Below are 12,964 nucleotides of genomic sequence, written 5' to 3' on the forward strand. Positions count from 1 at the left end.
TTTATAATATATCCTCTTTTTTAAAGCTATTTTGTGATTTTTGCAGCGTTCAAATTAAATGATACTGTACATCAATACGCGTATAAGAGTGAAAAAGTTACTGCACATGCACTCTCGGAAATGCAGAAGGGAAATGCAAGATAGTCTCATTTGCAGAATAGTAGTTCAAAATGAATGGGTACCCAGAAGCATGTAATTCGAAGTTCATTTTGGTCTGTAGCCTATCTGAGCAGCCTGTCAAATTTCGACTGCTGTAATTGTAAAAACGTAGGTTATCATGGTCTGATAGCTATATTTCTGCATTCCACGGCTGGAAAACATTGAGTCTGTGGTGAACATAATCAACAACTAGAAGAAGTTGTCAAAAAATCATGGCGGATCGGACTGCTCCCCGCTGCCAGTTGAGATTAGAATGGATCTACGGATACAGAGGGCATCAGTGCCGCAACAACCTGTACTACACAGCTGGCAAAGAAGTGGTTTACTTCGTAGCTGGAGTTGGCGTCGTTTATAATACAAGAGAGCACACACAGAAGTTCTTTCTTGGTCATAACGACGACGTTATCAGGTAAGTTAAGTTACGTTATCGCCTAATTCAAGTGAGTCACAGAAATTAGACAGAGGTCTTAAATGTAAAGACTTTATTCTCTGTAAATTTGTTTCATGCCTGAATAAACACAAACTGACGATACTAATGGGTTGTGGTGCGTATTACCCAAACTGGGCGCACTACCACACTGGCTACGGACGCACCCTTTTGAGTGGCTGGGGTGAAAGCAAACGATATATTCTTAGTGTCTCATTATCACTACTGTATGTTTTATTATTATTATAATTTTACTCCTGTTATCGCTATCATCCACATCACCTTCTCTAAATAATAAAGACCTTATTTTTTAATCTGTTTAATCTTAGATAATCAAGTAATCTTATTATAACACGTTTATGCCAGACACTGTCCATTACATAAGTACTAACTGGACCCAAGGTTTTAGAAGAAAATAACAGCTAAATTGTAACGTCTTGCTGAAAAGTAATGTCTTGTCTCCGTTGTAGATTGTGACAAAATAAATGTTCATTTATTACACATTTGTTACTGCATCTCCTTATCACATATTCAGTTAATATTGAGAATCATGTATTTCTTTTATAAATGTATTGTATCTTCCTCTGTTATCTTTTTTTATCCATCCAGTGATACATATACATATCCCTCAATCTCTCAATCAGTTTTGGAGCAGCTATAATTGGCCAGAGGAGGTATGGCACAATAAACCTGTTGCCTCAGTGGCTACTTAGCGGGAAGCAGCTTTCACTGCATTGTGTTAGGTGGGGTATAGGATTTCCATTGTCAGCCACTTGTTCCTCTATTTCCTCTTTAACATTCTGGTACTCATATTTCATCACCTAGGAAAGTAGAACAGAATCTGATTCAATATCAGAATCACGCAGTATTAGAATTGTGCTTTTTCTGTCTGGAATACATTTCAGAAGCAGCCTGCTTGAACCTTTTCAGAACCTCCTTAGAACCTGCCATTGACTGATTACATGTTTTTCCTGGCTTAATTTTGGATCTCAGCTCCTTATTCTATGTCTGAACCATTGTGCTGGCATTGTGCAGCACTGTGGTTGCCTCAGAAGCTTTTTGACACCTTGCTGCTATAATAGTGCTATGCCAAATGAAGCTGATGCCATCTACCATGGTAACGAATTCTGAAACACGAGACTCTATTCAGCTCAACCTCCATACCAAGGTGAACGTGTCTGCGAGCATCTTCTCCCACTATTGATCCCTAAATGACTGTGAATATTCCTCATTCTTTGTGCAGTGACTGTTGGTTGAACTGTTGATCGAACACTTCTACTGTATATGCAGCATCTCAGAGGAGATATCAGAGTTGTTTACATTGCTGTCACAATTAAATGCATCTATGCTCATTTAAAGAACAGAGCCTATGATGCATGTGTACTAAAGAGAACTTGTTTTAACAATTGATTATGCTCAGTAAATCCTTGAAATTCCATGTATGGGTGTTGGTGGTGTTGAAAGCAGTCTGTATCAGGGTTAAGGATGAAATCAGCTTTGCCTTTGAACAAGTTTCAAAGATTGATCGTTACACATTCTTTCCATGTTGTCAAAGGACTTGTGGTCAATATCACTATCATGTCATTATTGTAGAAGCTCTGTAACCGTAGATGATTCTGTCTGATGTTTTTTCCCTTCCCCACTATTAAAGTGTCAATTTTTGGCCTTTTAGGCCATCACAGAAAATAGTCTTGAGCCACCGTGTCTCCCTTTTATGCCTCAGAGTTACACGTTAATATCAAAACCCTAGACCTTTTTACGGCACTTATTACCATTCAAGTGTCAAATTCTTACCTTTTTAGACAGTCGCGGAAAATGGTCTGAGGCTATCAAGTCTCATTATTTGCATCACAAGTTAATATTACAATGAATGGTGGCAGGTCTGCACATTTTGAGAGAGAAGATTCAGCTGTAGCTGCATAAACATGCATCTGTGGTACAATAATTATGTTTGTTGACACATAGGGTGTTTTTCTGTGCCATTGAATACTGTAGGATTCCATGAGGGCAGGTGATCTCTAAGCGTGAAATTGTACTCGAAAAAATGAAAACAAACACGTTGTTGTGCATGACCTGAAATGCCATCAATAATTATCAAAACATCTTTCCAAAAGGAAAGCATGTCCTTGACGGTTTGAAGCAAGGAACTCTCTGCATGGCCTGTGAGACAAATATCTGTGTAAAAATTTACTGTACTTTTGTCCTCATGATAATGTAAATTTTTTTTGAGTTGTTTTTATTTTCTGTTTTTTTTTTTTTTTTTTAGTGCACTGGTTTCTGTAGATGTGCTTTCTATATGCAGTGTGCTTTTTGTGTGTGTGCAACTGAGTCTTTCTTGCTGTGTTTTTTTTTTTGCTTTGGTCAATGAATGAGAGAAATGCTATCTCAGTAAACTGCTCACGTTTGAGTATCACACAGCAGGTGAGCAGAATGCTCATTACATGCATGTGCACACATCCAAACGCACTCACGTCCCACAAGGTCATTGGTGTTCCCAGTTTAGATATGGAGTAATTACCCCTTCATGTGTGGGTGCTTTGCTGTCTGGTCGTTATAATTGAAGTCTCCGGTCCTCATGCTGTGATTTGTCTGATACAGGTCCTCAGGACCTTTTCCAAAGGATACCCATGAGTCCTCTGCTTCCTCAAATTCCTGAATAACCAGTGCTCGCATTCTGCCTCACCAAGGCATGCTGTGTTTTTTATATATACGGCTTACATGCTATCAAACGTATATTCCATCATGTGTTTCGTTTTAAACCATTTTGGCTAATTGTTTAACTGATTTTGCTTCAAGAGGGCATATTAAGCGACATTGCATACATGACGACATGAGAGAAAAAAGGGTATGATTGTTATTTAAAGCTTTCTTGACCTTTTTGTGTGAACTTTTGATCAAATGATTGCTCAGTTCTACCTGAATGCCACTCAAGAATTTTAATCCTTCTGGCAATGAATGCCAAGCTTCAGTCAATGGAAGAGAACAGGATATGGCTTGAGTTTTCTAAGAGGTGGATCATTCCCCCCTGTCTGACTCACTGCCCTTAACGTGACCTCAGAACAGCAACAGGAATGAGTTTATAAGATTACATTCAACTGCTGTTCGTGCACTGTGTTCTTTATATCATTTTCAATCTCTGAGCTGACAGCCACGCACACAAGCAAATCTGTGCTGCTTTTTCGTAGGTACAAGATGATTCTGGTTAGATTTTTGGCACAGATATGAGTCCACAGTGTGCTGCACAATTGTTATGCAAAAGAGCATTTTTGTGACTAGTTAAAATGGGATATGAAGCACTGTGACTGATTTACCTGGGGTGTTTTAAAGAGGCTCTGTTATGTTTTTCCTCATTTTGGAGTGCCCTTGGTTTGTTTACTGATTTGTCCCTGCTATGTTTTATTGGCTCTTATGTCCTTGTTCTGCTTATCTCTGTCTTCAGTCTCTGTTTTTCTCTGGCTGTCCTGTATTGGCTGTCCCATTTGCAACTGTGCTTTAGGGTTGCACATGGTTCCAAAATCATTCGTCAGTGCCATGGAAAAGTGCCATGGGAAAGCCACTTGAAGGACAGCAGGATTAAGGAAGAACCGGGTCATTACCGAACTCTCAGACAGGAAAAAAAAAACAAAAACCTCCACTACAATGCCCAGTATCCCTTAATGGCTCTTATGCTCAGGGGTCTAGCTGTTCTCTTTTAATGTGCTGGATAGACTGGGCATTTGGTTTAGTTCTACTGCATTGCATGGCTATGCAGTTCAGCAGTTCTTTGTACAACTTAGCTCTCTGATATTGTTACTGCTCATCTGTGTTTTGGAGCAAAAATTTGTAGTTTGGGTCGTGAAAGAAATCAGTTCAGTTCAGTTCCATTCAACTTTACATGTAAAATATTTTTTTTTATAATAACCTTTGCCACAAAGTAGCTTTGTAGAATACAAGCTTTGAGAAACCCTAAGGTGAGTAAGCCCGAGGTGTCAATGTCAAAGAAAAACTCCCTTTGGCTATTGAAGCATTTCAAGAAATTCTTGCTGGAGTCAATATGTAAGTTGTTTTGGAGCTGTGAATGTTTTTTGGTGTTGCTGTGATCTAGCCAGTCCCTCGTTTGTTTCTGATGTTTCATCCTTCTCTTTGCTGATAGCGTGACAGTAAAATTAGCTTGGACAGTGACAGATATGGAGGGCAAAGTCTCTTCATCTTCTTCACTATACAGATATGGCGTGAAATGGAGATGTGTGTTTGTGTGTTAAGATGTGACAGGGTTCTTGGCTGTCCACATTAATCATGGATAATGGTTGGATCAGAGGCTGACTTCAACTGCTCTGTTCCAGGGTCATTAACACCAGGCTGTGCCTTAAGTGGTCATGATTTCATGGATCTAAAGACTTCAAATGAGGCTATGACCTTTAAAATAAGTCATTCTAAAAATAAATAAATAAATAAATAAATAAATAAGATGAAATCACAGGGCTTGCGTGGGAGTCATGAAGATGGAGGGAGGTGTTGTTTGGGCTTTGTGAGTTGTATTGGATTTTGCCAAATCTGAAACAGCCGAGTTGTTCTGTTTATAACATTTGATAAAAGGTAAATATTTTTTAAAGACAATTGACAAGCACCCATTCAGTCTTTTACTGAATCCAGTAAATTGTGTTGTTAGTGTAAGTCATGATGTAAATATTTTAGAAAGTGTAATACAAACATGATGATAGACCAGTGAACTATGCTATGTGGGAATACAGGAGAGATATGCAAATATAGGCATACAGTTATATAGAATATCGAACTAGAAGAACAGAAAGCAGTGGAAATGACTGAACCTTATGTTTGAAAGACAGCAGCTGAAATTTAAAGCGGCATTTATTTATAAGCAGAGCCCAAAGAATTAGCCTACTAGTAACCTTTCGGAGGAATGAAAATTTGCAAAAATGATGCCAGAACCTGGTGTAAAACATTTGCATTATAGATTGAGCCATTTGCATAATCCATTACAAGGTAAAGGGAAAGCTCATTAGCCAGATCAGTTTAACAGATCGGCCCTCTCGCTCCGTTTGTTGCGTGTTTGTCTGGAATTTCATTGATCGTATGTGGCGTGTTCTCGTGTCGAGACCGAGAGAGAGCGAGGTTCGTGCTTGTCCCGCCAGCGCGTGTGGTTTGCCGTGACACCGACGGCCTTGAAGATTTGGCGTGGAAACAAACCGTGTGGAAAGTCTGGCCCAAAGGGAGGTTTCAATTCTCTCTCTCCCGTTCCTTCTCTCCTTCTCAGAGAAAGGCTTTATCAAGCTAATGAAGAGGAAGCAGACAGCCTCTCGGGGCATAGGAATCCCCTCCAGCATTCTAGACTTAGGAACAAAGTGTGCTGTAGGATGTTTCAAGCCTCAAGTCTTTCCACTCATTTATGAGTGGGAATTTTTTATGGGAAAACTACCCACAAATACAGTTCTCAGATTTTCTCCCTTTTCTAGATCTATATCGCTGTACAAAGGAAGCATTGCTTCACAGGTTACATCACAATGTCACATTAGTCTGGTTTGTCGTGCTATTACAGCACAGGGATCATTTGAAATGCCTACTGTGAAAGTACTTTGTATTTAACGTAAAATAATAACGAAGTCACATACACACAAAAAAGTAAACGAATAGAATATTCATGATCGTCTGGCTGTACCTTCCTTTTCTCAACTAGGGGCTGGTCCTTAAGGATTTATTCAGTGGTTTATTTAGCAGTATATTCAATAATTCATTTGTTGTTGCAGTATTTACCTCATGTTATTCTGTTACTAAAATCACACTTAAGAGAGACTGGGGTTTTGGTTATATTTTAAAGGATTCAATTTTTCTGTGTGTAACTATCTTTGCCTACATTGTGAACATGCTTTTTATGTTTCTTTTGTTACAATAAACACGGCTCTCACTTGCCTATGTATTTCACTGTAAACAGAACTGGAAATGTTTGACTTCTTCTGGCTGCTAGCTTCAGTGCTGGTATTCTGACAGGCCTAGTGCATTTTGAAGTGTGATCTTCTTAGCAAACTAGAGCAGCGCTGATAATGCTCACGTGATTGACTGTGTTGAATATGGTAATCAGCTCTGTGTGGGAAGACTACTTGTTTGAAGGAATGAAATGATAAATATTCATGGCACGCTCAAGTGTTTTTCTGATGTTAATTGAGACAAATTGCAGAAACATTAAAAATGTCAGTGACAGCGGAGCTATTTTTTTTTTCTTTTTTTTCACTCTCCCATAAAAGATTTGTTTGTTTCTGTTTTTTAAAAAAATGCTGTAAGCTGTTTATTTACATGATCTGATACTCATTGTAATTATTGCCATTTTCTTTTGATTGTTCTGATAATTTTTATCAGCTTCTGTTGTAGTTTTTTCAAGCAGAGAACACAGCAAGCAAAGCAGTCTTCACAGTAAACACTTCCTGGACATTTTTTGTCTCCAAAGTTCAGTCATTTTTGCATTAACAAGACCACAAATGTTGATAAGCCATCATCATTATATCTGATTTGCTACTCGAAACAAAACCACCTACATGTAAGTTATTTAACTGTTCTGTGATCTTGGACATAAATATTATGTATAGATTTTTTAGAAAAGCATATCATTCATGTGATGGAAATATACAGGATTATAAAACCAATACACCTGTAATTTTACATGTTGTGGTATCATATTGACAGAGGTCACTTCTGCACATCTGTGTCTGTGTTTCTATATGCTGTGATGTGTCTACACATTACATTTAGTTATGAGTGAGAACATTCATGTGTGAAGCCAAAGCACTGTTTTTCAGTGCTTAAGGATAATGATACTCTGATTGCCTGCTGCTTCTTTCAAATTCATTTCTCACTTTGTTGTGCTGTTTTGACATTGTGATGTAGTTTTGATGACATAAAATATGAGATGAGGTGAGGAATTTATTGGATATGCATTGTCACTGGAGTTGCAAGTTGGAAGTAAAAGCAGTTTTATTCTTTTATACATTAGATCCAGGGACTTTAAAATGCACTTGGAATTTTAGAAAATGGGTATTTTGGCAGGATAGTATTTCTTGTCTGTGTGTGTGAGTGTGAGTGTGTGTATGTGTGTGTTGTGTGTGTGTGTGTGTGTGTGTGTGTGTGTGTGTGTGTGTGCGCGTGCGTGAGTGCTGAAAATCTCGACAGGAAATATTCTGTAACAAAAATCAACCACGGTCACTGAGAAGAAGTGTATTATGTTTATTGTGTTATTACTATAATTTGGTTGAGTTAACAACATAGATTCATGAAAGTACTCACCCTAGCTACCACATTGTTTTCACTAACATCACTTCAGGATATTTGATTAGTCTCCAGACCAATGAATCAGTGTCCGTCTAATGAATTGTTTCGATAAGTTATCTTTACTGGGACTCTGCTTTACAGTAATGAATGGTGATAGCCTTCAGGCTTTCTTCCCTCCTTAACTCTTGTGGTAGTGGCAAATTGGTCTGATTTATTATTCATGAGGACATTTAAAATGTTCTGAAGAAAAACTGGATTCATTACAGATTAACAAAAGCAGTTAATTTTTCAAGACTTTCAACAGCTGGTATGAAAGGCGATGAAATTGTATTTAAAATGTGAGTAATTTGTGTGTATTTGTGTGTGTGTGTGTGTGTGTGTGTGTGTGTGTGTGTGTGTGTGTGCATGTGTGTCTGCATGCTGCATGTGTTGTGTATGTGAGTGCATGTTGTATATATGTGTCTTGGCATCTGTGCAGGAAGTAATCATATTTCCCCATGGTAGAGAGTTATTTTAAGCCCACTGAGGCTAAACAAACAGAGTCACATCTCATTCTGTCATGTGTTTACTCCATGTCTCTTTCCCCATGTAAAGCTGCTGAATTTATGAATTGGGTTATTGCTTTCTACAGTGGAAGCTACCTCATACGCAGCAGGGCCCCTCTGAGCTATTTTTAGCATGCACTGAATTTCGTGCCTGCTAAGAATAGATGGAGGTTGTATTGCTATTGTTTGAGTGGAGCAGATGTTGGTAGCCTGGAGGAGTTCAGCTTGGACTGATTAAGAATTCGTACTAATTATGAAAAGATAAGAACTTACACCTTGGCTATAGAGTGTCAGTTATATTGTTAGTAATGAGGTTGTGTGATAGGTTTAATGAGAGTCGGAGAATAGCAAGGTTAGTAGTAGGGTCAGAGCTGGGAGATTGGGTGAGTAATTTAGAGGGATATTACACACACACACACACACACACACACACATACATACACACACACACAAATAACAGTGTTACTCAATGTTTTGTAGGTCATGCAAAATGTATACTACACAATTTACGGCACATTTGTGCTAGAAATAGACACATACATGCACATACACACGCATACATATGTAGATATATAAATAAATACTTTGGCTAACAGTGTGTATCTGTATTTGTGTTCATATGTATGTCTTTCTGTTGAAAGTGAATTTTCCATGAATTCAGTGGGAATGACTCATCGGGCAATCCAGAGTGCAGTATGAGTGAGCGAGAGGCTTTCCCTGTGTTTCTCGCACATAGTCACGTGCTGCTGCTCTGATTCCCATACAGAGGACAGAGGAGAGAAGCCCAGAGAATGTACAGCTGTTCAGAGAAAGAGAGAGAGAGAGAGAGAGAGAGAGAGAGAGAGAGAGAGAGAGAAAGCAAGCCAGGACACTCAGGCTGAAGATGATAAGAGCAGCATGGGGAAGAGTGCATTAGCCCCATTTCTGTTCCATTTATCATGTGCCTGTAGGGGTTTCAAAATGACTTGATGACTTCCCATTGTGAGAGTGTCTGTACATTGAGAGGAGAGGACTCTGTATTCAGATCAGGTGGGTAGCAAAGACATAGGATGTACCAGTGTTCTTCAGCTTTAGCCAGTGTGGTGATATACAGAAACAGCGAAAGCGTATCACGATGGGGTAACTTTTTGCCAAATTTAGACATAAATCCATGTGTCACACCGTTATGTTTACTAAAATGTCAAACCACGCAGTTTCACCCAGACTTCACACATAAGTCAGACAGCTGTACCATTGACCAGAGCAAATGTTTTCAAAAAGACTGCGGTAGTGAGTGCAGTAATATGGCCGTCATGCAGGTACAGTGTAGAACAACGTCTGAGCGCTTTTCATAGCCTTGACCTCTGTTAGTTGTGTTGATCCATTGAAGTTTGACCTATCTGTGGCTCCATTCAGAATGTGAATGCCAGATCCCCAGGCTACGGTCCAGTTGTCAGGGAAACCAAACTATGAACTGATTGGATGTGTTCTTGGCTGCAGCACTAGGGTTTTTTTTCTCCTTCAACAAGGCATTAGCTCAGTCTAGCTGGATGGGAAAGACCTGAAGAAATGAATCTGTGTAAGAGTATTAGTCATAGTGGCCCTCATTCTAGGGCTGAATGGGGAGTTGCAAACGTGATGAGAGTATGATGTTTGAACATCTTAATTTTTCATAATTGTGTGAATGATTTTACCACAAATTTTAGAAACAGGGTAAATATCATTATAATGCAGTATCAAATTGCCTAATACTCTAATTTTGTACAAATTTTGTAATTTTTAATGTATCTTTTTAGATAAAGTGCATTGTATACTTTGCGTCACATATTTGAAAAACAAACAAAAACAACCCAAAATAGGATTTTTTGGCCACTCGGAGTTTTTTTTTTTTTTTTTTCAGTCTACTGGAAATCCATGACTTTTGGTGTCTGAGCATGTCAGTTGTAAATGGTGAAAATCCTGCAGGCAATGTTATGAGGACATGAGAGATGGAAACTCTCTCACCTGCTTATCCGGTTTGGCTTTGCTATTCCATTACCCCTCTCCAGGGACGCGCCTGTGCCTGCCGACTGCTGAGCCGTGTGGTGGGAGTTTGACATTGCCAAACTCCTTACACAATAACAACCCCATATCTTATCCCTCACAATGGCTCAGAGTAAAGGAGCAGTGGATGGTCTATCGATCACAAAGAGGGAGATTATTAAAAAACCCAATACTCACAATGCCTGGCGTAGAGTCAGGCATTCAGTGTGAAGAATTTGTCATTGTAACCAACTTCCTATACACACAAATACATACCCCCCCCCCCCCCCCCCACACACACACACACCCACATCCACACCCACACCCACACCCACACCTACACACACACACACACACACACACACACACGCACACGCGTTCTGTGCAGTGTGCAAGATGATGGATGTGTTTTTGTAAGAGGCTGCGCTGTGTTTGCTCTGTAAGAGTGCGCTGTGATGCATGTTTGTCTCGCAGAAGAGAGGGAGGGCATGTGGTCAAGGTCACTGTGAAGTGTCCCAGCCCCTCTTCTCAGCTCATTGCCTGTTTAATAGTACCTGACCCTCCCCCTGGCTCTGACGCACTCACGTCTGCCACTCTAGTTCAGTGGCCCGCGGTAATGATGCTATTATCCAGACGTATTTATAGTACACTGAGGCAATGACCAGTCGGCTCTTGCTTTGACTGGCATCGCTACGTCTTAATGTGCTCCTCCCAAAGAGGCAGGAGGAGGTGGAGAAGGAGGAGGAACAGCCTTCAAAAAGGTCACACAGTTACAGTGAGATCACCAGACAGAACTGGTTTTACTCTGTGTTCATGCCATGACAAACTCTTGTTTAGAAGAAGACTACTCTACTCCTTTGACTCTGAGGAGATGTTATGGCTGTGTCTGTCTATCTCTGTGTGTATTGTGGGTTTGACCTTGACTTGACATGGCTGAAGTGCTATCCACACTAGGTTTTATCACCAGAACATCCACCATTTCCTTTATGGAAAATACAACTGTTTGCAGAACATTTACATGTTTAAACAAGCACAGACAAGTCTGCTGGTGTTTGTTCTTGCTTAGTCATTTGTTGATTATGCTCAAGCCATGCATTTAATGGGATGTTAAGCCACCTGGATCTTTGTTTGTTGGGACCCTCTGTATTGAACTTCAAAACTGGGACTGCTTCATTCTTAATAGCTGACAAAGATTATTTCCCAACTGAGTTCTCGTTGTCATACCTCTCTGAAACCTCATTATGTCTGTCTGCAAACCTGTTGGTTCATATAAAGATTTAAACAGACTCTATATAGAAATATTGACATATCTTCTGCTTAGCTTCCTCTTAGTATTTGTGAATAGTGGTGGATTGGGCTTTTATTAAATGCACTGTCTTTTTTTCTGCATGTTTTTTTTTCCATTTGCAGCTTGGCCTTGCATCCAGAGAAATCTCTCGTAGCCACAGGGCAGGTGGGCAAAGACCCTTACATTTGTGTGTGGGACACGTTCAGTGTGCAGACTGTCTCCATCCTGAAGGACACCCACTCCCATGGAGTCGCCTGTTTGGCCTTCAGCGCAGATGGACAGGTGATGCTTCTCACTGAATGGACAATTACTCAGTTTCCATGGCAACTATGTTTGATGTGTAGACCGGGGAAATCTCCTGAGTGTGTAGCCTAAACTGATCCCATTCACTGGGCCTTGAGTCTGGAGGTGACCTTGGAGCTGTCCTTAGTGCTGAAACTCACAGGATTCTGTAGATACTCTTTGATATCCGCCATTAATTTCCAACACTTCACACAGATTTCTGCTTATGTCAGTTTTTCCCAATCTTGGTGCTGCTGGGAGCCCACAGCTCTGCTCTAACGCACCTGATTCAGCTAATGAGGGGCTTGATAATTACCTGATGTGTAGAGTCTGATGTGTTAGAGCAGGCAGAGATCTGAAATGTGCTGTGCTATGGCTTCCTTGGTAAAGCATTGAAACACACTAACTTATTGTAGAGATGCTTTCATTTTGCAAAATATAAAACAAAATATTTTGGTTAACGATTATAAAATGATGTCGATTTTACAAGCACAATTTTTCGTTTTAACAGATGAAAACTCGATTTGTAACATTTGAGCCGTCTTTCATATGTGAGCACAACAAGCAAATTAGATCGTATTGGTCATTAAAAAAAAAGTATTTGGCATTGCAGAATTGAGGATGATATGATGTGGGTGTGTGGCTGCATGTGTGGATTGTTAGGGATTAGAGAGGAATGTTCCTGCTGGGTTCTCTCTGGTTTAGAGCTGACAAATGCGGCGCTGTGTCAGAGACTGCAGCGGCTGAGGAATTGCTCCTGCCTCTCGCTAAGTAATTGGGTAGGTGAGGAGAGCCAGCATTAATGCATCAGTGTTTCTTCACGTGGCTGGAAAGAGGGATAGTGGGGGAGAGAGAGAGAGAGAGAGAGAGAGAGAGAGAAAGAGAGAGTTTGTGTTTTTCAGCTACTTGTCACTCATTTGTTTTTACAGAACTAAAGTCAGATAAGGTTAACAGTTTCTTTTTGGTCTCAAATTTAAGTGAAAAGCTTACCGGAAAAACCTGCAA

At 39.9% G+C, this 12,964-nt stretch overlaps 1 protein-coding gene across 2 annotated transcripts in view; it reads left to right on the forward strand.

The window, feature by feature from the left end:
* Positions 1–371: 371 nt before the first annotated feature.
* LOC115809771 (echinoderm microtubule-associated protein-like 6) overlaps positions 372–12,964 on the forward strand; it is a 45,022-nt gene continuing 32,429 nt past the window's right edge. For both annotated transcript variants that reach the window (XM_030771581.1, XM_030771580.1), the window contains exons 1-2: positions 372–568; positions 11,800–11,959. In XM_030771581.1, coding sequence (XP_030627441.1) covers positions 372–568; positions 11,800–11,959 — 357 coding nt within the window. The remainder of the gene's footprint in view (positions 569–11,799; positions 11,960–12,964) is intronic.

Source organism: Chanos chanos, chromosome 4, assembly GCF_902362185.1.
Source record: "Chanos chanos chromosome 4, fChaCha1.1, whole genome shotgun sequence".
NCBI lineage: Eukaryota > Metazoa > Chordata > Actinopteri > Gonorynchiformes > Chanidae > Chanos > Chanos chanos.